This window comes from Stegostoma tigrinum, chromosome 5 (assembly GCF_030684315.1).
Source record: "Stegostoma tigrinum isolate sSteTig4 chromosome 5, sSteTig4.hap1, whole genome shotgun sequence".
Classification (NCBI taxonomy): Eukaryota; Metazoa; Chordata; class Chondrichthyes; order Orectolobiformes; family Stegostomatidae; genus Stegostoma; species Stegostoma tigrinum.
The window spans coordinates 6,335,087-6,359,495 of NC_081358.1; the positions used below are offsets into that span (position 1 = coordinate 6,335,087).

At 41.6% G+C, this 24,409-nt stretch overlaps 1 protein-coding gene across 1 annotated transcript in view; it reads left to right on the forward strand.

Annotated features, from left to right (window-relative positions):
• lrrfip2 (leucine rich repeat (in FLII) interacting protein 2) overlaps nucleotides 1–24,409 on the forward strand; it is a 163,379-nt gene that overhangs the window by 17,040 nt on the left and 121,930 nt on the right. The window contains exon 4 of the mRNA XM_059645778.1: nucleotides 22,351–22,406. Within this exon, the coding sequence (XP_059501761.1) occupies nucleotides 22,351–22,406 (56 nt within the window). The remainder of the gene's footprint in view (nucleotides 1–22,350; nucleotides 22,407–24,409) is intronic.

A 24,409-nucleotide genomic window follows, 5' to 3' on the forward strand; every position in this document is an offset into this window, starting at 1 on the left:
TTTATTTATGATGAGAAGAACTGAACATATCAACAGTAAAGATGCTTCAGAGATAGTAGGAACTGCAAATGCTGCAGAATCTGAGATAACAAGGTGTAGCGCTAGCTGAACACAGCAGGCTAGGCAGCATCAGAAGAGCAGGAAAGCTGATGTTTCGGACCTAGACCCTTCGGCAGATTTCTGAAGAAGGGTCGAGGCCCGAAACATCAGCTTTCCTGCTCCCCTGCTGCTTGGTCTGCTGTTCATCCAGCTCTACGCCGTGTTATCTTCTAACAATAAAGATGTTAAGATGTACAAAACATTGACACCACTTCTGAAATTGAGACCAAAACCAGCATTCAAGGATTAACATAAATTATAAGCAGTTCCATTGAGTTTTAAGGGATAGCTGGAATGAATGGATTGTCATTTGAGGATAGGTCGGCATGCTTTCTTTTTTGCCCCACTGGAGTTGAGTGTGAGGGATGACTTGAGCTGTTTAAGTGCTGAATGGCTTTTTGGGTGAATCCAGAACTAGACGGCACAGTTTAAAAAATTAGTTTCAATAAAGGACAAAAACAAGATGAAAATTTTTATTTTGAGGTTTCTGTGACTTCTGAACACTGCCACACAAAGTGGAGTCATTGAATTTCCTTCATGTAAAGGTAGGTAGAATTCTTCCTGGCAAGGGAATATCTCATTATCAAGTGTAGACGAGATATGCAATTTGAAATACAAACAGATCAGGTACAATCTTATTCAATAGCGGTGCAGGCTTAAGGCCTACTGCTGATTTTGTATTTTAAATTTGTGTATGTTGTTTCAGATTCTACGTCTTTTCATGGTTTTTGCAGTAGCTTGGCCAACATGTTTCCACCCTTGAAACCCTACTTTCTTACTCTGCTGCCTGTTGCATTCTTCATTCAGTGACCCCTTCAGAAGCTTGGCTTGATAGCAGCATTTTCAGTTTCTTCAGACCTGCTATCAAATTGCTCTGTCTTCACTGTAACTTCCTCAAAATGACTTGGTTTGGCTACTCTTTTCAGTAACCTTCCATCAACTGTTTCCCAACGTTTCCTCTTTCTGCATTGTAGGGATTCTCTGATACAGTGATTTTACTTTTGTATCCAGTTTTTCTGACAGGTGCTTCAGAATGTATTTCCTTGATTTTACAGGGAAAAAATAATGCAGCTACATAGGGGTTACATTAAACACAATGTATTTTGAATTAGATGAGTTCTCATCTCTTCTTGTGTGGCTAAAACACTGGATTTGTGACAAGTCATGTTCCATAGGGAACCCAAGTGCTCACCAGAAAAGTGAATCAAATGTGAATGGATTCTTAGCAGTACGGCAAATTTGCTTAAGACATCATGCAAATGAGTAGATAGAAGTGTTTTCAACACCATTTGATTCTATTTAAATGAATTAAGTAGCTAGAAGGGATGGTATTGGTGTTTGTTTTCTGAAAAATTCTGTACATGAACACAGATGAATTGCCAGTTTAATTGGCAATCAAAATGAAAGCACTTAGTTTAACTGACTTAATTGATAACTATTTACATGAGATTTTTTCAAATACAGCATTGTGGTGTTTCATTATCTGTTGAAGGTGGTGACTTGACCGCCTTGAATTTCAGCAAAATACATTGATCGTACTGAATTTTAAGCACTGTAGCAATAAGAGACAATTTTGAGAGAATGCAGCGTGGAGCTGGAGGAACACGACACATCCGGCAACATCAGAGGAGTAACAAAGTCAACAATTTGGGTCGGGTCCCACCTTCAGAACAAGGGTCCTGATCCAAAACGTCAATTTGCCTACTCTTCAGTTGCCTGGCCTGCTGTGTTTGTCCAGCTCCACACTGTTGGCTCCAACTCCTGCATCTGCAGTTCCTGCCACCTGAGTTTTGAGAGAATAATGTTTTTATCAAAATTGCATGTAACCAGAATAGGTTGAGAGAATTTGACTTTTTTTTTGACTAGTAAGATAATTTTGAGGTCAAGATTTAAACAGGTAGCAATGAAGTTGATGAACTGGGTTCTCTGAATTGAACTGAGTGTCTTGAGGAAAGATGTGGGAAGCGGTTTCACCCACTCCAATCCCATTGGATTGTTGTTTCTGTGGCTAGGACTCCATGCAAAAATACTTATTTTAATGTCATAAACTGGATGCATGATATGACGCAAAGTTATCACAGTGAGATTTAGGGATTTCTGTTTATGTCATTGTCACAGGTGTATGGAATTTGATGGGGTCACATATCCAAATTAAATTAGTGTTCCTCTTAATTTTCACTTAACCTGAGTTATGGATGCTTGACAAATCTTGGTGTACCTACTTGCAACTTATTGATGAAGCAGTTTATATTAACAACAGACCTTTCTAAATATTTTGTCGATGCTAGGATAAATCAAGAATAAGAAATAGAAGCACAGGGAAATTTAATTTCTCTGTAGAAGATTAGAAATCATCTTTGACCAGATTTTGGGTGACTAGATGCTTGAGAGCATTGTGGTTATATTGAGATGAGTTTTTCTTAGTGGAGTTGGAGAGAAATTTCAGTTTTGTCTTGGCTATGTTTGTTATATTTTTGTACTGTGGATGGAATCTTAATGCTGTAGACAGATGGTGCCCATTCTGTATTTTGAGGCTTAAAGATGTATGCTGTGAAATCTTGGGACCATACAATGTTAAAATTCCTATTTCTGCTCACATGTATGTGTATAGTCTTGGTGTTTCTAAATTTATTTTCATTAAGGCAATAGGATGGAAAAACACCTTCTCTACACAGATTGTAGGCAGGTCAAACAAGTGACTAAGCTTTACTAAATGCAATAAGAGCACTAAATACACAGTTAATGTGTGGAGCTGGATGAACACAGCAGGCCAAGCAGCGTCTCAGGAGCACAAAAGCTGACATCTCGGGCCTAGACGAATCGTCAGCTTTTGTGCTCCTGAGATGCTGCTTGGCCTGCTGTGTTCATCCAGCTCCACACTTTGTTATCTTGGATTCTCCAGCATCTGTAGTTCCCATTATCACTAAATAGACAGTTGCTTGGAGTTTTGATTTTTCACGTGACCCTGCAACTGTACTTTGACACAGGTTGTGCGGAGTTACCGTTTGTTTGTGATCTTTAAATGATTTCTGAGTCACACGAGGTAGAAAACTTCCAATGTCAGCAGAATTCCATGTCTACTCCTTTCTGCTTTGCTGATCTTGCATGTAAAATAATTGAAGCTGAGCTAAATGTATCCTGTTACCCTTAGGAATCACACCCATCTTTGCTCTCGAACATGAATTCCCGATCTTAATCTTCAAAATTTAACATCTACACATCAAAGTCCTGCCATGGTTCTGCTAAATCCTACTTGTGCAAGGTATACAAACTGAAATGCCATCCCTGAATTTATTTTCAGTCTGATTTGCTGTTCCATCAGCCGAAGAGTTCTCAGCCACATAGTTTTGGAATTGTCTGCCAAAATCCCTCAACCTCTGCATTTTAAAAACTTGAATGCGAGTTTGCTCACTCGGTCTTGAGCTGTGTCTGCAGCTTGTTTTTTGAAGGATATTCTGTGCAAAGGTGCTTCTTGAAAACATGATTTTAATAACAGATTAAAATCACTCTTTAATTTTGTAATGATATAGGTGTGTAACCCATATCTATTTTCATTTTATGCGAACTGCTAGAAAATTATCTGTGACAGCTTAAGCAGTGAAAATGGTCAAGTTTTACATGCTCCCACCCCACTCCAGTTTTCTTACCCTGGCCATTATTGAGATTTACCGGGAAAGGATTTTGTCAGAAATTGAGATAACACAATGTGAAGCTGGATGAACACAGCAGGCCAAGCAGCATCAGAGGAGCAGGAAAGTTTGATATTTCGGGTCAAGACCCTTCTTCAGAAATGGGGCAGGGGAAAGGGATTCTGAAATAAATAGGGAGACGGGGGAGGCTGATAGAAGATGGACAGAGGAGAAGACGGGGTGAGAGGAGACAGACAGGTCAAAGAGGCGGGGTTAGAGAAGGTGAATGTCAGTGGGGAGTTAGGGAGGGGATAGGTCGGCCCAGTGGGGGGTGGACAGGTCAAGGAGGCGGGATGAGGTTAGTGGGTAGGAGATGGGGGTGGGGCTTGAGGTGGGAGGAGTGGTGAGAGAGGTGGGGACTAGCTGGGCTGGTATTGGGATGTGGTCAGGGGAGGGGAGATCCCTCCAGATTTAGGCTATTTGTCATAGCAGTTGTCTCCCATGCAATCCTAACAGCAGGAAGGCAACCCTAGCTTTTAGCTGTAACAGTGGGATAAGATCTTCCACATTAGGCTTCTGGACCCCTGCTGTTGCTACTTAATGCTAAACTAAATCCTGGTTTTGGGGGAACTTGACTCCACCCATTCAGGCAACCTCAGTAGCAGCAGTGAAGGCATCATGGCCCGACGTGGGAAGAGCAAGTGGTTTGGAATATCCCCTAATATTGGTGGTGATGGCATCCAGAACAGGCAGCTGAGGTCTTCTGTAGAGTGAGCTAAGCGGAGAACTGTGCTAAGACAACTGAGCTTTTAAATTAAACTCGGAAAATAAAGGAATTAAGAAAGACTTTAATGTTAACTATTAACTCATTTCTTTATCTTTCTACATGGTCTGTGAAGATAATGCTTAACTTTTAAAATTCTTTCTCTTCCTACTTTGTGCCTAGGTTTTTTGTGCAAAGGTACATTTGTACCGAAGATGGTGCTGTGTGCAGCAATATTATACACTTTTTTTTCTGTTTTTATGCCTTTTTATGCAATTTATCTGCAGGTAGAAAGTATCCATTGCCTATGAGTAAAATTGATTAAGCACAGAACCCTAGTCCTGACTTTATTTATATGCCCGAACCAACAAATAAATTGGGAAGCCTTTGTGTATTTGAATAAAATCTTTAACTTTTGTGATGCCTCCAAGAATAGCGGACTTGATTTCCAGTGCAGAACCCGAGTGAGATGTGATAATTGAATATGACACAATTTTTTAATTCTATGTTGAGATTTAGAGGCTGAAATAGACCACTATTCATTACAAGTCAAGCAAGTTTAAACGTTGTCACATTTTTACTACATTTTAGTGATTACATATTGCAGTGTACCAGAATAACTAATTTACTTAACTAAAATTATCATATCAAAATTATGCATTTAGCCTACATTAAGGTAGCTTTCTCCAAGCTTCAACTGTAAGTCCATAAAATTTTCTGTTTGTGATTTGTGTTCAAAAATTCTTACAGTAGAAACCAATGTCTTTTGGACTATTAGGCTCCATTTAGCAAGAAACTGTAAGGAGAGGTGAGGTTTATTTTCCCTGTAGCAGTACTTTTGAAGAGCAACCTCGAATGCATTTAAACATGTTGAGCAAATCATAAGTCTCAAATGCTGTGGTAAAACGGGGGGAAAAAAAAGTCCTCCTTGGCAAATGAAGTTAATACGTATAGTAGAAAGATAATTATGCTATCTGAGGAGCTAATGAGCCAGGCAGGTTGCTGAATTAGGCTTAACTTTACATGCTTGGGAGCTCTATAGATTGAACCTAACAGCTGATTATTCTGCTTTCAGTCCTATGTTATACTCAACAAGATTCCTCTTTCAGAGGGATGACAGGTGCAGCTGACACTTGGGCTAGTTAGGGTATAAAAGTCAGCCCTGCCTCAGCTCTCAGGCAATTGACAGATAAATGTGAAAGTGAATGCTGGCATCACTTGATGGGTAATTTTATTTTTTTCCAATGAAAACAAATCAACATGAACTGGTAATCCTTTTACTTCTGTGGCACAAGGTTCTGGTTTCAAGTCCTGTTGAGTTTAAACAAAATAAAATCAGTCAACTTTCCAGTACAGTTTTAAGGGAGTGCTGGACTGTCGGAAGCACCATCTTTCAGATGAGATCTTCAGCTCGGGACTGAGGATTTTACCTAGTAGATAAGACATTGCAGAACAGAGAACATTTTAAATACAATGCTGGTCATTACTATGAAGCAACCATGTATTTTTATTGTGTGCATGAAAGCTGCAGGCTATTTTGTGTATGTCCTCTTCAACCTAATTATTGTACCTGCTGGAGACTGGTAATTGCTTTAAATCAACATTGTTAGCAAGTCTTCCTGAGAATTGACTTCAGAAATGCAATGTTTTATCAATTTATCTGGAATGTCCTCAGAAGTAAGTCTGAGGATTGGCCAATCTGATGATGTTGCATTTATGTTGAGATTCTTTTATTTTACTCTTCTAGTGTGATGATTAATTGGTTGAAAGGTTGTTGACCTTGCTAACAAAGGTTTTGCTGTTCATCTTTGGAAAGGAGGATATAGTTCAGTGGCATATGTCATCTGTGCAAACTAGTGTGAACATGTGGAAGGGGACAAATGGGAACAATGCAGAGAAAATTTAGATACGAGTGAATAGACATTTGCTAGCATTGCGAGCTGAGTCATGAGTTGTACGCTTGAAGCAAAGTTAAGCTCGTTCCACATAATATGTAACTTCACCTTGCACTGGAAGGAAATTCCACTAACCTGAGGTCTTGTCTTTTGGTTGGGTGTTAAATTGAAGGCCTGCCTGTCATCTAAGAGCTCCAAATATTTATTCTGCCGGTACGTATTTTTAAATCATCGGTAAAACAAATTTTCTGGCCACTCGTCATTTTGCTTTTTGTGAGACTTCGATGTGTGCATAATTGGCTGCGAACAGTGTCAACATTTCAAACACAGGCAATAAGAGGGAGAGTTTTTCTGGGTCAGCTAGAACAATGTGGTAGCTGTAGTATCCCCACGTGAAACAATTCTGCGACCAGTTCTTGCCATGGGTAAGCACTATCTTGTTCTGAGGAGTTCAAACACTTTTTCAGGGCTGAATATCTTGAACATACAAAGAATCACTGTATCAGAGATATTGGGAACTGCAGATGCTGGAGAATCCAAGATAACAAAATGTGAGGCTGGATGAACACAGCTGGCCGAACAGCATCCCAGGAGCAAAAAGCTGACGTTTCGGGAAGGGTCTAGGCCCGAAACGTCAGCTTTTGTGCTCCTGAGATGCTGCTTGGCCTGCTGTGTTCATCCAGCCTCACATTTTGTTATCAAGAATCACTGTATAGTGTTTTACCTATGCAAGAAGACAGTCAACGCTTGTTAATGTATTTGGCATTCTCTACATTGTGTGTACCAATGACGGCAATTTCTGTTCCATCATCTTTGTAACTGAAGCAGTCTCTTACAAATTCAACAAGATCTGGACATTATCCAGGCTTGGGCTGGCAAGTAGCCAGTACATCTGTGCCACAAAAATGCTAGACAATGCACATCGTCAATAAGAAACAATATTACTGCTGTTCCTTGACATTCAGTTGTGTTTCCATCACTGAATCCCCCACTACCCTTGGGGTTACCATTGACTGGAAACCCAACTGGTTGCAACACATGAGCACAGTGGCTGCAAGTGCAGGCCAGAGGCTAGGAAGAGTGCAGCAGATAATTCACCATCTGACTCCCAAAAGCCTATTTATCTACAAGGCACAAGTCAGGACAGTGATGCTCCAACAACAGTCAACACCATACAGGACAAAGCCGCCTGCTTGATTTGCATCACATTTACAAACATTCACTCCCTCTACTACCAATGCTCCAGAAGCAACAGTGTGATGCAACTTGAACTACAGAATTTCACCAAAGATCCTCAGACAGCACCTACCAAATCCATGACCACTTCCATTAGGAAAGATAAGGGCAGCTGATACTTGGAAAGAAGAACACCTGCAAGTTCCCTTCCAAACCACTCACCATCCTGATTTGGAAATATGTCGCTGTTGATGGATCAGAATTCTAAAATTACCTCCTGAGCCACAATGTAGGTAAATCCACAGCAGATGGGTTGTTGAAGTTCAAGAAGGCAGCTCACCACCAGCTCAAGGACAAGTAGGGAAGGACAGTGAATGCTGGCCAGCCAGAGACATCTACGCCCCACAAGTGGATGAAGAAAACTTTTGAGATTTTGAATTGTCGTAGTTTGAAGAGATTTCAATCTATTCCAAATGTAATCAAATGCTTCACATCACAGCAAAGAATATACTGATGAACACGGGCTGTAACATACCCATGCTTCATGCCTTTTTCTTTACTTGAAAGAGGCCAATGCATTCACCACAGTTCACATTCTGACTGTAATTTTTAATCCTGAATCTGCTGTATCAGCACAACTAAGGATGGTAAAAACTTTGTGCAAGGTTTATGTGTTTACATTATCAGATGTTTCAGCTGAACAACAAGTTCCATCTGTCGTTTGCAGCATTTCTGTTGTAATTGCTGAAGATGATGTTTCGATTGTCTCAGCTTTTCTGAATCAACTTTGATTTCCTTGCAGTACATGTTGTGTAGCACACCCTAGTCTGAGTAGGACTTTGGCTAGTATCAGAGCTAGAAGATTCTTTTGTTGTTGTGTAAGTCTTTGTTCTTTTCCTTTTGTACATGTGAACAGTTGTGGCACTCTTCAGTTCTTCACAAATGACTTATTGATCCCACCATGTTCTGTGGTGTGATTGTGAGAGTTTGACAGCTAGCTATGATGTGTAAAATGCTCCTGGGATCCCACCTTAACTTAAAACTTTGCTTGATAGCTTGTATCTGATGGCTTTGTCAAAAATGCACAACACGGTTGGATTCTGTCCAGGTTTTCACATTAGCACCCATCTAGAAGCTTATTTTTTCACCCAATTTACAGTGGATGGTTGGTTAAGCATAACCTGAAGTGCTCAATCTTGACAAATGCCTTGCTGGCAGGAGAGATTCCTGTCAGGATTGAGAATAGCGGAGTAACGATATGGGTGAAGACCATGCAGTTGTGAGGACTTCGTAGAAATTGCTTAGATCAGACTAATCTGCATGGATCTGAATCTCTCTGACTCGTTTGATCCTGTGCATATTCCTTTTTCTATCTTTTGGAATAATTTCTTAGCAGTAGATATATGGTTGTTTCCTTACTGTGCTGTGTTTACATGTCGCGGTGTCTTACTTTTGATCATGGTTTTTGTTGAACCAGGCTTGCTTTCATTTTGTGTTACTGGGATGTGTTTACTTCATTTACTGGCAACTGCCTGGACTGTTTAGTTTGAAGCAAAAACAGAAAATGCTGGAGAAATTCGGGAGGCCTGGTTGCATTTTTAGAGAAAGCAGAGTTAATGTTTCAGATCCAGTGACCCTTCTTCAGTTCCATCACTTGGATTTTCTTTAGAGTTCGACAGTTTCTCAACTCTGAGCCTGAGTTATTTGCAATGTTTGGTAGATGACAGTTTTCCCGTGCCTATTTTTCTAGTGGGGTCTTGTGCATCTTGGTCTTTTGAATGAGATGGTAAATTCCATTTTGGAACAGTGTTTTATGGTCTTCAGAGCACTCCACTGCTCTGAAAACCCTGATGATCCTAATATCCAAGTTAGAATGGTCACTGGACCCAAAACATTAACTCTGACTCTATTTTTTCCTGGATGCTGCCAGACCTACTTTTCTAGCAACTTCCGTTTTCGTTCCTGATTTACAACATCCACAGTTCTTTTTGCTTTTATCTAATGTTGCTTTGTTGAGTAACTGAGAGAATCAAAGAGACTAAAAATAGCTAAAGAGAATCAATCTACTGCCACTGTTTAGGTTGTAGGATGCATCAAATATTTTGGTACATTGCCTTCTCTCCATAAATGGTGCTGATGGAAATATTACAATAGGGCTCACTGGATGCCACCATTGTTGTATTTCCCAGGCCTTCCTTCTGCTAGATGAAATCCCAGGCCTGGTAGTCAGCTCCTACCCTGGCATCTGAAGTCCTCCTGTAGAGTATTTCAGCAGTTTTATTCTGCTTCTTATTGAGTTTTCTTTTGATAGTTTTAGAATTGATCATTGTTTGGATGTATGTCCTGATAATTGTCACAGATGTTCTTGAGGGGCAGTTGAAGACTCAATTTGTTAGGTCCTTCGGCTCAATGGCAAACATGTAGACATGTTAGCGGTGGTTTGAAAGCTGCACCTGTTCTTTGCCCTTCATTCTTTAGTTTGATCATCCAGATATGTTTGCGACTGCTGAGAGCTGTGGAGGACCAGCCAACAGCAATGGTGAGTTTTGCTTAAGCTAGCAATGTCAATTTGTATTGGTCTGCCTTTCTTTTAAGTGGAGATGCTGCATTCAAAGGAATGAAACAGACTTTTCACTTGTGTAAGCTGAAGAGGAACAAGCACATAGCTGAAAACTTAATCTCTCGCCTTGCAAAGCAATATTTATGTAAGGAGTTGGTATCCTGTGCACAGTAGAGCCTGTTGGAGATAATGGGAACTGCAGACGCTGGAGAATCGGAGATAACCAAGTGTGAAGCTGGATGAACACAGCAGGCCAAGCAGCATCTCGGGAGCACTGAGATGCTGCTTGGCCTGCTGTGTTCATCCAGCTTCACACTTGGTTATAGAACATAGAAAAGTACAGCACAGGACAGGTCCTTCGCCCCACAATGTTGTGCCGTGGAATAATCCTAATCCTAATCCAAATAACCTAACCTACATTCCCCTCAATTCACTGCTATCCATGTGCATGTCCAGCAGTCACTTAAATGTCACTAATGACTCTGCTTCCACAACTACCACTGGCAAAGTATTCCATGCGCTCACCAACTCATCATCTGATGAAGGGTCTCGGCCCAAAACGTCAGCTTTTGTGCTCCTAAGATGCCGCTTGGCCTGCTGTGTTCATCCAGCTCCACACTTTGTTCTCTCATAGCCTATATGAGAGTTCTTTTACAATGAAAAAGAATTACTCTTGACTAGACACACTCGCTATGAGAGTTCTTTTACAATGAAAAAGAATTACTCTTGACTAGATACTCTGCCTCGCACATTTGAGGTTGATCGCTTGACAAGTTGAAACCAATGAAGGGTTTGATCACCTCCAGTACTTTAATTGCCAGTATCAATGAGCCTACTGGTCACAACTGTCCGGAATGCTTTCATTCACAACAAAGGAGTACTGTTTCCTCTGTTACATGTATTGGAAAGGGTGGGTGAAGATGGGCACTCTGTCTCCCTTGTGGCCACTTGCTCCTTATGTAATCCTTGCCTGCTTTGACCTGAAAACTAACATGGTTACTGAGGTGTGGCCACAGGTGTGCACAAACACCACCTGGGGCCACAGATGAGAACTGGGTGAACACAAGATGCACTTACCAATCCAATTGAGTAGTAGACTGCAGCTGATTTTTGAGCAGGGAACTGGCTCTGATGCATGCATCACCAATCACAAATCCGAGGTATAAGATCTTCTGTTTCAGAGGTAGGGACAATACCACTGTGCCACAAGAGCCCCACTCGATGATCCCTCTTTCTCAAACCAAATTAACTGCGCCGATTCTCTTTAGAGAACTATTCCTCCCAAAGCTAAATTCTTTCTGCCTGTCCAGAGAGAGATTTTTCGTGCTAGTTTATATTTGCGTTGCCATTGAGTTGCACTGTAGATCCTGAAGCAGCAATTGTGACTTTTAAAGACATTTAATTTATTGTTGACCTTTATTAACCATTAAGCAACTTGGATTTTAGTCCACAACATGGTTAACAGAAGGCAAGAAATTGCTAATAATATTCCATCAATTAAATACATCTCAGCAAACAATTTGATTCTGCTGTATGGATGGTAATATTACTAATAGATTTCAACCACAATGTGAGGGAATATGGAATTGTTCTAGTGCAAATTAATATTTGAACATTATTTGTAGATGTGTACAACTCATGTTCCCAATGAGCCCTGTTTTTAAAATAATAAACAGCACGAATATGAGAGTATTTTTATCTTAGTCTATATTAAAATGTTGAAAATACACTTGTTAACATTATTGGGACTTCTTGGGTGTCGTCACCATATGAATAGAAGCCCTTGGGATTTGTGTGCAAATAAATAATGAATTACAACTGTGCTACATTCAGTTGATCAAAAAGTCATTGGTAAACATTTCACTGGAATTCCAATAAGTTGAAATTCATGAACAAGGAGCAATGTTTAAGCTGTTTTGTGAAACATGGAAACAAAACACAGTTGTAGACGTGTTAAGTTGAACTCAAATGCAATACTGAATTGGACTTAAATCCAGCAAATATTTATTCATAGAATTAGGACTGTTTTAGCTTTCCATTCTATTTCATTGAGTGTTGCCAAACTTAAGAAAAAAATCTAACTGCTGTTTTGAATCTACTGAATAGTTCTACCTAAACCAATTTTTGGGAGACCGCTTTGCAGAACACCTCTGCTTGGTTCGCAATAAACAACTGCACCTCCCAGTCGCGAACCATTTTAACTCCCCCTCCCATTCTTCAGACGACATGTCCATCATGGGCCTCCTACAGTGCTACAATGATGCCACCCGAAGGTTGCAGGAACAGCAACTCATATTCCGCTTGGGTACCCTGCGGCCCAATGGTATCAATGTGGACTTCACCAGCTTCAAAATATCCCCTTGCCCCACTGCATCCCAAAACCAGCCCAGCCTGTCCCCGCCTCCCTAACCTGTTCTTCCTCTCACCTGTCCCTTCCTCCCACCTCGAGCCACACCTCTCTTTCTTACCTACTAACCTCATCCCGCCTCCTTGACCTGTCTGTTCTGTCTTCCCTGGACTGACCTATCCCCTCCCTACCTCCCCATCTATACTCTCCTCTCCACCTATCTTCTTTTCTCTCCATCTTCGGTCCGCCTCCCCCTCTCTCCCTATTATTCCAGAACCCTCACCCCATCCCCCTCTCTGACGAAGAGTGTAGGCCCGAAACGTCAGCTTTTGTGCTCCTGAGATGCTGCTTGGCGTGCTGTGTTCATCCAGCTTCACACTTTTTGTTATCTTGGATTCTCCAGCATCTGCAGTTCCCATTATCTCTGACCAGCATGTGGAACATTTCCTTGATCGATAGAATATATGAAAGGAAGATTGAACTGCAAGTTAAGCCAGTTAATGGAAAAGGAATTGTTACATTCTGATTTTATTTCCAGAACTATCAAAAAACTCCCAAACAAAACCAAAAATCTATAGGTCCTGTTAATCAGATAGAAAGAAGTATTAGAAAAGCAAGATTGTAGCATCTGTTGGGGGTGGGCAGAGAGTGAGAGAGTGACTGAGAAAGGGGTGGGAGCATAAGTGCAGGAAATTGGGAAGAAGTTGTCGTGGGCCTGGCCAGCTACTATGATTTGATTTTGATTTATTCCTGTCACATGTACTGAGGTACAGTGAAAAATGTTGACTTGGATGCTTTACAAGCAGATAGTACTATACAAGTACATCAGGGTAACAACTGAATGCAGGATGCAGTGTTACAGCTGCTCACAAGTTGCAGATTGAGATCATCGTTAACATTAGAGAGGTCTGTTTGTAACTCTGACAGCGAGGAAGAAGCTGTTCTTGAGCGTGTGTCTCTGTGTCTATATATGCAGTCTCTGACAGAAGAGAATGGAGGAGAGTCTAACAGAGGTGGAAACTGTCTTTGATTCTCTTGATGCTTTGATGCAGCAGCTAGTATGAATGAAGTCATTAGATACGAGGCTAGTTTGCATGATAGACAGGGCTGTGCTCACTAGCTCTCTGTATTTCCTTTTGGTCTTGGAAAGAGCAGTTGCCAGATGCATTGATGGAACCAGATAGGATGCTTTCTCTGGTTGATCTATGAAAAGTTGTAAGTCTTTATAGGCATGGTGAATTTCCTTAGCCTCCTGAGGAAGTAGGGACATTGCTATGCTTTCCTGACCATAATGTCAATGTCAGTGCACCAGGGTAGTTTGGTGATTTTTCACTCCCAGGAACCTGAATATCTCCAGCATATCGATCTTTCTTTAATCCTGGAATCTTGTGGGAAATGTAAGATGAAGCAGAAGATTAATGTTATATTTAATCTAAAATGATAAAGCAGAGTTGGGTTACAGAACAGGTGAAGCTTTTTACATTATGACAATGTCATGAACAAAATTATTTCTACATATCCCTTATTCCCCTTGTACCAAAGAAGCCTCTGACATAGAGCTCCAATTCTCCCAGAATCCACAACTGTATTGAAAACTAAATCCAGATTTGTATTTGCCTTAGTATAAGTGGTTTCTATTCAAAATGGCCCAATTCCAAGGATTATACCCCATTGTCCCTGAATGAACCTATCTAACAAAGTAATTTCACCATGGATCTCAAATCATTTTAGATTAGTTATTTGGTTGAACTCATTTCATTACTTGCGCACAAGGAGCAGCTCTCTCTTGTTTTATACTGTCCAAGTATGACCAGTTTGCAATTTTCCTATTGTAGTACATGATTGTCAAAGATTTCATACAGATATCTTTGTTATAACACGTGTTTGTTAATGCAAATTGACGGTAACGAGTTTAAAATAATTTGAGATCCATGGAGAAATTACTTTCTTGGATGGATCAAATCAAGGATAATGGGCATAATCTACAGAATTGGGCCTTTTTTTGAACAGAAGTGACTTATCGTCATTAAGACAATTAGAAATTGGAACAGTGGATGCTGTTTGGCTAACGCAAACATTCTGCTGTACAGGGAGAGCGATTTCCCTATGATGCAATTTTCTATAGTGCAAGGTCACACAAAAATGCAACTATCTGTATTGGCATAAAGTTATGGAATATATGCAGCATTAAGCCAGACCATGTCTTTGTCACTACTCCTCTGTTTTCCTGCTGTGCTTCTTCCTTCCTCTGCTTCATCATGAAGCCTGTTTAACCATAGACTCCTGATTTACGCTTCTAGTATTTGTGCAAAATAAATCTGCACATTAACTAACTCGATTTGCCAGTGCTGATTCCTGCTGTGGTCCATTTCGCTTCCTGCACCTTCAACAGGACACCTACCAGCTGTTCTCTTAAACACCAGAACAAGTGAAGGTGAAAAACAAGGTTCTGAGGTTAAGTCAGGATGAATTGCATAGGCAAAAGAAACTCTCTGGTTAAGCGTTTAAGAAGTTAAATTGACAGGCAACAACTGGATGGAAACAAGTCCTTAAGGTTATTACTCAGACTATGTGCAAACTAGCTTGAGTAAACAAACGAGTAAAGTAAATTATTCCCAAAATTCTTAAATTGAGGGTCTCTGTTCAAGGAAACACTGAAGCTAGCATTAGAATTTCATAACTGCCATTATTAATAATTTTTTTTCTTTTTAGGCTCTTGTGCTATCTGCCCCCGTTGTTATAATCTACACAGTGGAAGCCTTTAGAAAGGCTCAAACTCCCAGTTAATAGCTGAAAAAAATGACAAGTTTTAAGATACTAGCCCTCAAAAGATTAAATGTGCTCATGACTAAACAGTGTCCTTTGTAGTTGACAATAAAATGTGAGGCTGGATGAACACAGCAGGCCCAGCAGCATCTCAGGAGCACAAAAGCTGACGTTTCGGGCCTAGACCCTTCTTCAGAGAGGGGGATGGGGTGAGGGTTCTGGAATAAATAGGAAGAGGGGGGAGGTGGACCGAAGATGGAGAGAAAAGCAGATAGGTGGAGAGGAGAGTATAGGTGGGGAGGTAGGGAGGGGATAGGTCAGTCCAGGGAAGACTGACAGGTCAAGGAGGTGGGATGAGGTTAGTAGGTAGGAGATGAAGGTGCGGCTTGGGGTGGGAGGAAGGGATGGGTCAGAGGAAGAACAGATTAGGGAGACAGAGACAGGTTGTACTGGTTTTGGGATGCAGTGGGTGGAGGGGAAGAGCTGGGCTGGTTGTGTGGTGCAGTGGGGCGAGGGGACGAACTGGGCTGGTTTTGGGATGCGGTGGGGGAAGGGGAGATTTTGAAGCTGGTGAAGTCCACATTGATACCATTGGGCTGCAGGGTTCCCAAGCGGAATATGAGTTGCTGTTCCTGCAACCTTCGGGTGGCATCATTGTGGCACTGCAGGAGGCCCATGATGGACATGTCAGCTAAAGAATGGGAGGGGGAGTGGAAATGGTTTGCAACTGGGATGTGCAGTTGTTTATTGCGAACCGAGCGGAGGTGTTCCACAAAGCGGTCCCCAAGCCTCCGCTTGGTTTCCCCAATGTAGAGGAAGCCACACCAGGTACAGTGGATGCAGTATACCACATTGGCAGATGTGCAGGTGAACCTCTGCTTAATGTGGAAAGTCATCCCTGGACTGACCTATCCCCTCCCTACCTCCCCACCTATACTCTCCTCTCCACCTATCTTCTTTTCTCTCCATCTTCGGTCCGCCTCCCCCTCTCTCCCTATTTATTCCAGAACCCTCACCCCATCCCCCTCTCTGATGGGTGTAGGCCCGAAATGTCAGCTTTTGTGCTCCTGAGATGCTGCTGGGCCTGCTGTGTTCATCCAGCCTCACGTTTTATTATCTTGGATTCTCCAGCATCTGCAGTCCCCATTATCACGAAAAATTGCTGATGTTGTGCTACTGGTTCTTGTGTGGGGAAGAGTCCTTCAGAATGTTGGAAGAGTTTCATTAATCTGAAGTGTTAACTTGATTTCTCCCTCCTGTATATGTTCCCTGACCCGTGCATTTGCATTTGATGTTTGTATTTCATATTTCTGAATGGGTGCAGCATTTTGCTTTGATATTAATCTTTTGATTTTGAATTTGGTACCTGTTTAGATGGCCATGGTCTGTGTCTTTATGAAGTTAGCCACAATTCTCAAATTTGAATATTGAATCATATGAGTGAAATGTGTACAATAGTGGTGAACGAAAGTTCAATGTTCCTTGAGGTATGCTGCTTCCAACTTCCAACTGTTTTTTTCCTGTACAAAGGCATTCTCCAAATCAAAGTAGTGACCGAATCTCTGAGACAGACAATTTTTAGAACACTTAAATTCCCGTTGCCTGGGCTTGATTGGTCCATTAATCTCGAAATGCTCACAAATTTGATGCATGGTGCATTTCTGCCTTTAGTTGATGTAAGTTAAGTTGTTATTGCTTCAGTCTTTGAAACCTCTCAAAATAATTGCTATGCTGCCGTTCTTGACAATCATCCTTGTGCTGTATCCTGCTAACTTTTCCTGTAGCTCGTTGTAGAATCCATACAATGTGGAAGCAAGTCACTCGGCTCTTCGAATCCACACTGATGATCCGGACAGCATCGTTCCCAGACTCCCGTAGCCCACACCTTCTATTGCTAATTCACCCAACCTATACATCCCTGAACACAACAGATAATTTAGCATGGTAACAAAGTGTGAAGCTGGATGAACACAGCAGGCCAAGTAGCATCTTTTTGTGCTCCTGAGATGCTGCTTGGCCTGCTGTGTTCATCCAGCTTGCCACTTTGTTATCTGTATTCTCCAGCATCTGCAGTTCCCATTATCACTGAGATAATTTAGCATGGCCAATCCACCAAAACACCACACGTTTGGACTGTGGGAAGAAATCCATGCAGACATGGGGACGATGTACGAACTCCACACAGAGTGCCTGAGGATGGAATTAAGCCCACGTCCTTGGCAATGTGCCACAGTGCTGACCACAGAGCCACCAAACCCATCATAGGGATCCAAACAGACGAACTATCCTGTTTTCCAAATTATCCTCATCTTTGAGCAATATCTCACAGCAGCATTATCTGTCAAGATACACAAAGGACACATACCAGCAGTGGTTACATCATTTTAATACTTAATGAAGTTCATGAAGGAAAAGATTACTATAATAAGAATGGAAGAAGTAAGAACAGGAATACACTGTACTGGGTCCGAAGCCTGCACTGCTGTTCAATATGGTCATGCCTGACCTGCCTTGATTCTACTTTTCCACCCAGCCTATGTATACGGCAGGCTGAAAGGATACCTGGACTCGGTAAGTTAGTATGCAAGTATACCATACCAAGTGTTTGGGAAAGTAAAGTAAATTGCAAGGAGAATGGCGTACAAATGGGTCAAGATTTTTGCTGTTGTTGTACAGGGCATGAATGAGACCTGATCTTGTTCACTTGTTAAAGGAATTAATTGCATTAGAATGTTTACCGAACTGATTACTGTTATGAAGGAGATAATAGGAACTGCGGATGCTGGAGAATCCAAGATAACAAGGTGTAGAGCTGGATGAACACAGGCCAAGCAGCATCCCAGGAGCTGGAAAGCTGATGTTTCGGGCCTAGACCCTTCATCAGAAATGGGGGAGGTGAAGGGGGTTCTGAAATAAATAGGGAGAGAGCGCGAGGTGGATAGAAGATGGATAGAGGAGAAGATAGGTGGAGAGGAGACAGACAGGGCAAAGAGGCAGGGATGGTGCCAGTAAAGGTGAGTGTAGGTGGGGAGGAGCAAGGCCAGTCCAGGGAGGATGGACAGGTCAAGGGGTGGAATGAGGTTAGTAGGTAGGAGATGGAGGTAGGGCTTGAGGTAGGAGGAGGGGATAGGTGAGAGGAGGAACAGGTTAGGGAGGCGGGGATGAGCTGGGCTGGTTTTGGGATATGGTGGGGGAAGGGGAGATTTTGAAGCTGGTGAAGTCCACATTGATACCATTGGGCTGCAGGGTTCCCAAGCGGAATGAGTTGCTGTTCCTGCAACCTTCGGGTGGCATCGTTGTGGCACTGCAGGAGGCCCAGGATGGACATGTCATCTGAGGAATGGGAGGGGGGGAGTTGTTTATTGCTAACCGAGCATAGGTGTTATGAAGGAGTTTGCTTTTGAGGATAGTTTGGACAGTTGAGCCTGCATTAGAAGTGTGAGATGTGCTTTTACTGGATCATCTGAAATCCTGTGGGGACTTGACAGGATGGATACTGAAAGGATATCCTCCCCCTGTTGACAGACTAACTTTATTATACATTAGAATAGGGGCCGGAGTTTGGTGTCCAATCTTTTTTTTGAGTCTGCTCGCCCATTGAATAAGTTCATAGTTAATCTAGTTATGGCCTGAGCGCTCTTTTCTTGTGTACACTCTGCCCTTTCTCTCAAGTCTATCTAACTCAGCCTTAAGTAACATTGAAGACTTAGCTTCTTTATTTGCACTCAAATGACCCTTAAAAAGAGGGTCACCCATGGGTTGAGGGGGGAAAAAAACTGGTTCAGACCTTGGAGAGAGGGGAAAAAACTACTCAGCACCCTTTGGAAAGGGCCACCCTTTATTCTTAAACAATGTCATCTAGCTCTAGTCTCTTCAACCCCACCTCCCCTCCCCCACCAAAAAAAAGGTCAGAGTACCCAAATCACTCGGCTAGAACTGGAGATGCTGGAGTTGGAGACAACACAGTATGGAGCCGGAGGAACACAATGGAACATTTTTGAAGAAGGGTCCTGACCCAATACGTCAACTTTGCTGCTCCTGTGCTCTCTGGCCTGCTATGTTCCTCCAGCTCCACGCTGTGGTGTCTCCGAGTATCCAAACTGAAGTCTTCTCAAGAGCTTTTATTTAAATGAGAATGTTTACTGATTTGTTTTTTTCTAAACTCCAATGGATGGACCTTTCATCCATTCAAGCTTTCTTCATAAGGTAAGCTCTTAAACCCAAATATAAGTCAATACATGGAAGTGTCTTCTCCAGAACCAAGAGACAATCATAAATATTTTTGAAGCTGAGGGGATAGATGCTTGACTTCGTAACAATCAAGTCACAACATATTGTGGGCAGGTAGGAATGCTGAATTGAGGCTACAGTTCTGATTGCCCATGGCTTTAGTGAATGGCAGAGCAGGCTTGAGTACAAATGGCCTACTTCTAATTTGTGTGTGCATATCCTAGTCTGACAGATTTTTGGTTTCACCAGTACCCTGTATGCTTGGAGCAAAGCATCTTTCTTCCATGCACAACAAGACTGTTTTATACCTGTCGGCCAAGCCACTTGCAATAAGCGCCAACATGCTGTTTGCTGTCTGAAAAGTACTTTGAGCGCTTGAAACGTCAACGTTCAAGGCTGTTGGACTTGTGTAGATTTAATGTAGCTCCTGTATTGTATGATTTTCATTCACTTGTTGTACCTGCATGCTAATCTTTTGCTTCTTAGACAAGCGCACCCAAGTTTCATACATGATCATTCACAGGTTTAACACTTTTTTGAGATTTTTTTTTCTATTGATTTAAATGAATAAGCTGAGGCTTCTTATCATTTAAATGATATCTGTCAAGTTGTTGCCTACTTGCTGAGCTTGTCTCTTGGCAGAGTCTTTGTTTCATCCTCATTCCATGACTTCAACTAGTTTAATGTAAGGAGAAAGCTTCCATTCCTCTTAACCTATCCTTGAGTTCATAGATCATTTTTAAAAAAAGCAAACATCTGAGCAATTAAGACATAAAATATAGGGGCATAATTGGGCTATTTGGCCCATCATATCTAGTCTTCCTTTCGATAATAGCTGATATGCTTCTCAACCCATTTCCTCTTACCTGATCGCTTTAACCCTTGGACCCCTTACCAATCAAGAACCAATCTCTCCCTGTATTAAGTATAATCAATGTCTAAGCTCCACAGCCCTCTGGCAATGAGTTCCACAGATCAACCACCCCTGCATGAAGAAATTTCTCATCTCCATTCTAAAGAGTCATCCTTTCATTTTGAGGATGTGCCTTTTGGGTCTTAGTCTCTTTTACTAGTGGAAACATCTCCACATCCACTCTGTCCAGGCATCTGTGTTCTGTACATTTGCAAGAGATACACCATTATCCTTCTAAACTTCATTGAGTACACCTAGAGTCGTCAACTGCTCGTATGACAAGCCTTTCATCGCCGAGATCATTCTTTATAAACCTTCTCTGGTTTAAGACCCAATTATTCCAGAGATGTGTAATATTGTTACTGAACTACTCAGAAAATATTTCTCCGGGTCTTAGTTAGCCAGGGTAGATCAATTTACCTAATTTAAACTGATATGAATCCATTCTGAAATGATTGTTCGTCAGTAACGATACAGGTAATTAATGTTGGATTGCAAACCCATGGATATTTGTCTTGTCGCAAATGTGTTGGCCATGGACTGAACCTGCCCTAAATTAGAATTTATTGTATGTGTACTTTGACAAAATGAACTGATAAAATATTCACTTTTCTGACTTCTACATGAGGCCAGTTTTGTAAGTGAGCACTACGAAGGATAAATGAATTCTTGAGTTGGCAATTCGGACTAGTCAGCACTGATAGCTGAGCAGAAATCATGAAGAAGCATCAAAGCACTACACTTTGCCAACTTCTTGAGCTGCTCAGTAGTTTCATGCATAAATTTGACATGAAAGTTGCTGTATTCCTGCAAAGCCGGATGTTGAGTTCGTTTTCCACCACGTTCTTCTCAAATGGTTTTACTTCACTGACTTGGTACAGCTTTCATATGTTAAAAAATGGATCATCACTTATTGGCTTTAACAGGTAATAGCATCTTGAGTGGCACTCTACCCTTTGTGTGGTCATGCAAAGTGGCCTTAAACTGAATGCAATATGCATTGTGTCCAAATTGTTGAGATAGTATCAAGAGTGCTGTTTTTTGCCTCCACCAGTAGTAGTGGCTGTAAAACCCTGAGGCTGCATTTAAAACTTTTGTCCTGTGTCTTCAAGCTGAGTGCACAGTCGTGTTAAGGGGAAAAAAAAATCCAAGATATAAGTAATTTTAACCTGGATATTTGTGATTTGTGGAGGCTGCACTGAGTGAAGATATCAGCGAACACAGTTATGTCTCAATTTTCTCCCTTCTTGGCCTTGCCATTGGCTGGAGCGATTATTGTAAATTGATTCAGTGAAGGAAGTGGTGGAGTATTATGACCCATTGGGGCAGCACGCCTGTAAATCAAGCCCTGCTGTTCCCAGACCAAATATTTTCATGCTAGTTTTAAAATTATACATTCACAGCCCCACAATAAGGAAATTATTTAAGATGTTTTTGTGTATGTCTTGCACTAATTACAATGCAGCTCTGTCTCTTTTGATACGTTAAAATTGCTACTAGCAGTTAACCAAGAGTAATCTAAGTTGAATGTCACATCTGTTCAGACCCAATTTATCTCAATACTAGATGTTGAGTGCATTTTGGTCTGTCAGAATTTAAACTCCAAAGGCTGATTACAATGATCATAATTGTTTATTTTCAAATTAGTTTAGAATTGCACATGTGGTTTGAAATTTTAGACCTCGGTTTCTGATAGTTGGGGGGGGCTCCGCTTACCTCCAGCACTCCAAGATCACCAGTTTCTTGTGTAACACATTTGAAGCCTCAAAAATGAGGTCACAGCTGGGGGTAGAAAAGTTAGTAAGCACTGCTTTACACATCCTGGAAACTGATTTCAGTACAAATAGATTAATATAAAATGCAACGCATGTGAACTTTTCTGTTTTTCTTCTTGTTTTTCTGCTACTGGATAGCACATAGCTAACAAATTTAAATTTACTTTTTATAGGCAGAAGCCAGGCTTGCAGCTAAGCCCGAGCAGAAGCTCGAGATATCCGTATGAAAGAACTGGAGCGACAGCAAAAAGAGGTACAAGCAAATGTAATCATGTTGAAATGTATAGTTTGAGTGCTGGAGGAAACACTGAGCTGATGACCAAGAAAAACATGTACACACTTCAGGCAGTCACTTCAAGTAGAAGTGAAGCTCTGAGACGGGAAGACCAAGACCTTGTTGAACTAAATCAGTAAGCTCTGGTCCTGCAATACATAAGATTAACAAAGATCCAGAGTGGCAGGTTTAGCTATAGGCTTCACTTTCTCCACCCACTTTGTTGTGATTGGAAGCACAAGGTCTGCTGTGATTATGAGAAACCACATCAGTTAGAAGCCTTTGTGTATTTGTTAACTTGCAGAACACAAATGTTCCTTCACTTAGCAGAATGTTGCCAACTTAGTAGCAGTAGAAAATGTGACCTAAAGAGAGAATAATTTAAGGTTTGAACTTGTGGATATGGTTTTTATTTTCACTTTTTCTGTTCAACTCACATTTTGCACAGCCAGCTGAAAAGGCTTAATGCTTGTTCAGCTGCTGCAGTGCCATGATGGACGCTAACAAACACTTTTTGAGTCACAGCTTTCACCCTCCATGTGAAACTACTTTCCATCGTAAACAGCCAACAACAACTCAAAGATGATATGCTGTTCCGAAATTAGTTCTTACCAATCGGGACATGTAACACAAAATTTCAGCATGCTTCATCTTAGATCATAGAATCTCTACAGAGTGGGACAGGCCCTTCAGTACCACAAGTCCACGCCTCTCCCTCTCCCTCTCCCCTCCTCCCTCTCCCCTCCTCCCTCTCCCCTCCTCCCTCTCCCCTCTCCCCTCTCCCCTCTCCCCTCTCCCCTCTCCCCTCTCCCCTCTCCCCTCTCCCCTCTCCCCTCTCCCCTCTCCCCTCTCCCCTCTCCCCTCTCCCCTCTCCCCTCTCCCCTCTCCCCTCTCCCCTCTCCCCTCTCCCCTCTCCCCTCTCCCCTCTCCCCTCTCCCCTCTCCCCTCTCCCCTCTCCCCTCTTCCCTCTTCCCTCCTCCCTCCTCCCTCCTCCCTCTCTCACTAAACCACACATCCCTGACAACCATGGGCAATGTAGCATGGCTAGTTCCCCGAGCCTTCGGACTGTGGGCGGCAACCAGAGTACCCGGAGGAAAACCACACAGACGGTTTCGTTTTACAGTCAGCCATAACTATTGGGAATCAGAAACCAATAGTGCTCTTTTGCAATTCTGCCGTGTTGACATAATTTGTTGTGTGTAATTTGAATTTCCAGGACAGAAGAGTGCTGAACCATGTGGTAGTCTCTCTTACAGTGTCTTTGTTTCCATGCTGACATATTTGGGATGACCAGTCTTTATTTAAAATTACAAATTTTGCATACCTACACATGTCACTTACCATATCAGTGGGTACAATAAGATAAGTTTTACACTCAAACTACAACATGGGCTGGAGAACAGTGACGGACTCTTGACATTGCAGATTATTGCATTTGGCACACTACAGCTGAAATCGCGACTGTAAACAGAAGCGAGTATTTGTTTCATACAGTTTGCATGGTGAATTGTGGAATATTATTGAACATTATAGATTACATTGACTGGTGTATATGTATGCAAATATATTTTGCATATTACTTTCTTGGGCAAATCCATACATTGTAACTAAGTTTAGTGTTTGCATTCAGTATAAGATGTCTGAAGGTGCTTTTTCAGAAATGTTGCTCGTTATTAATGGAAGCAAGTCTTTTACTCATTCAGCTTGGGTGTGCTTTGAAAAAAGTGCACTGTGTGACTAGTGTGCAGCAAATAACCTGCTAGTCTAATGTTCCAAAAGCTGGAATGAAAGCCCAAGTAAGTCACTAAAATGTTATGCTTTATTAGGAAGGAATTGAATGCAAGAATAAGGAGGTTATGCTTCTGTTATGCAGGATGTTGATGAAACCATACCTGGTGTACCGTGTACACTCCTGGTCACTGTACTGTGAAAGATGTTAATGCATTGGAAGCAATTAAGACAAGTTTATTAGACGAATACCC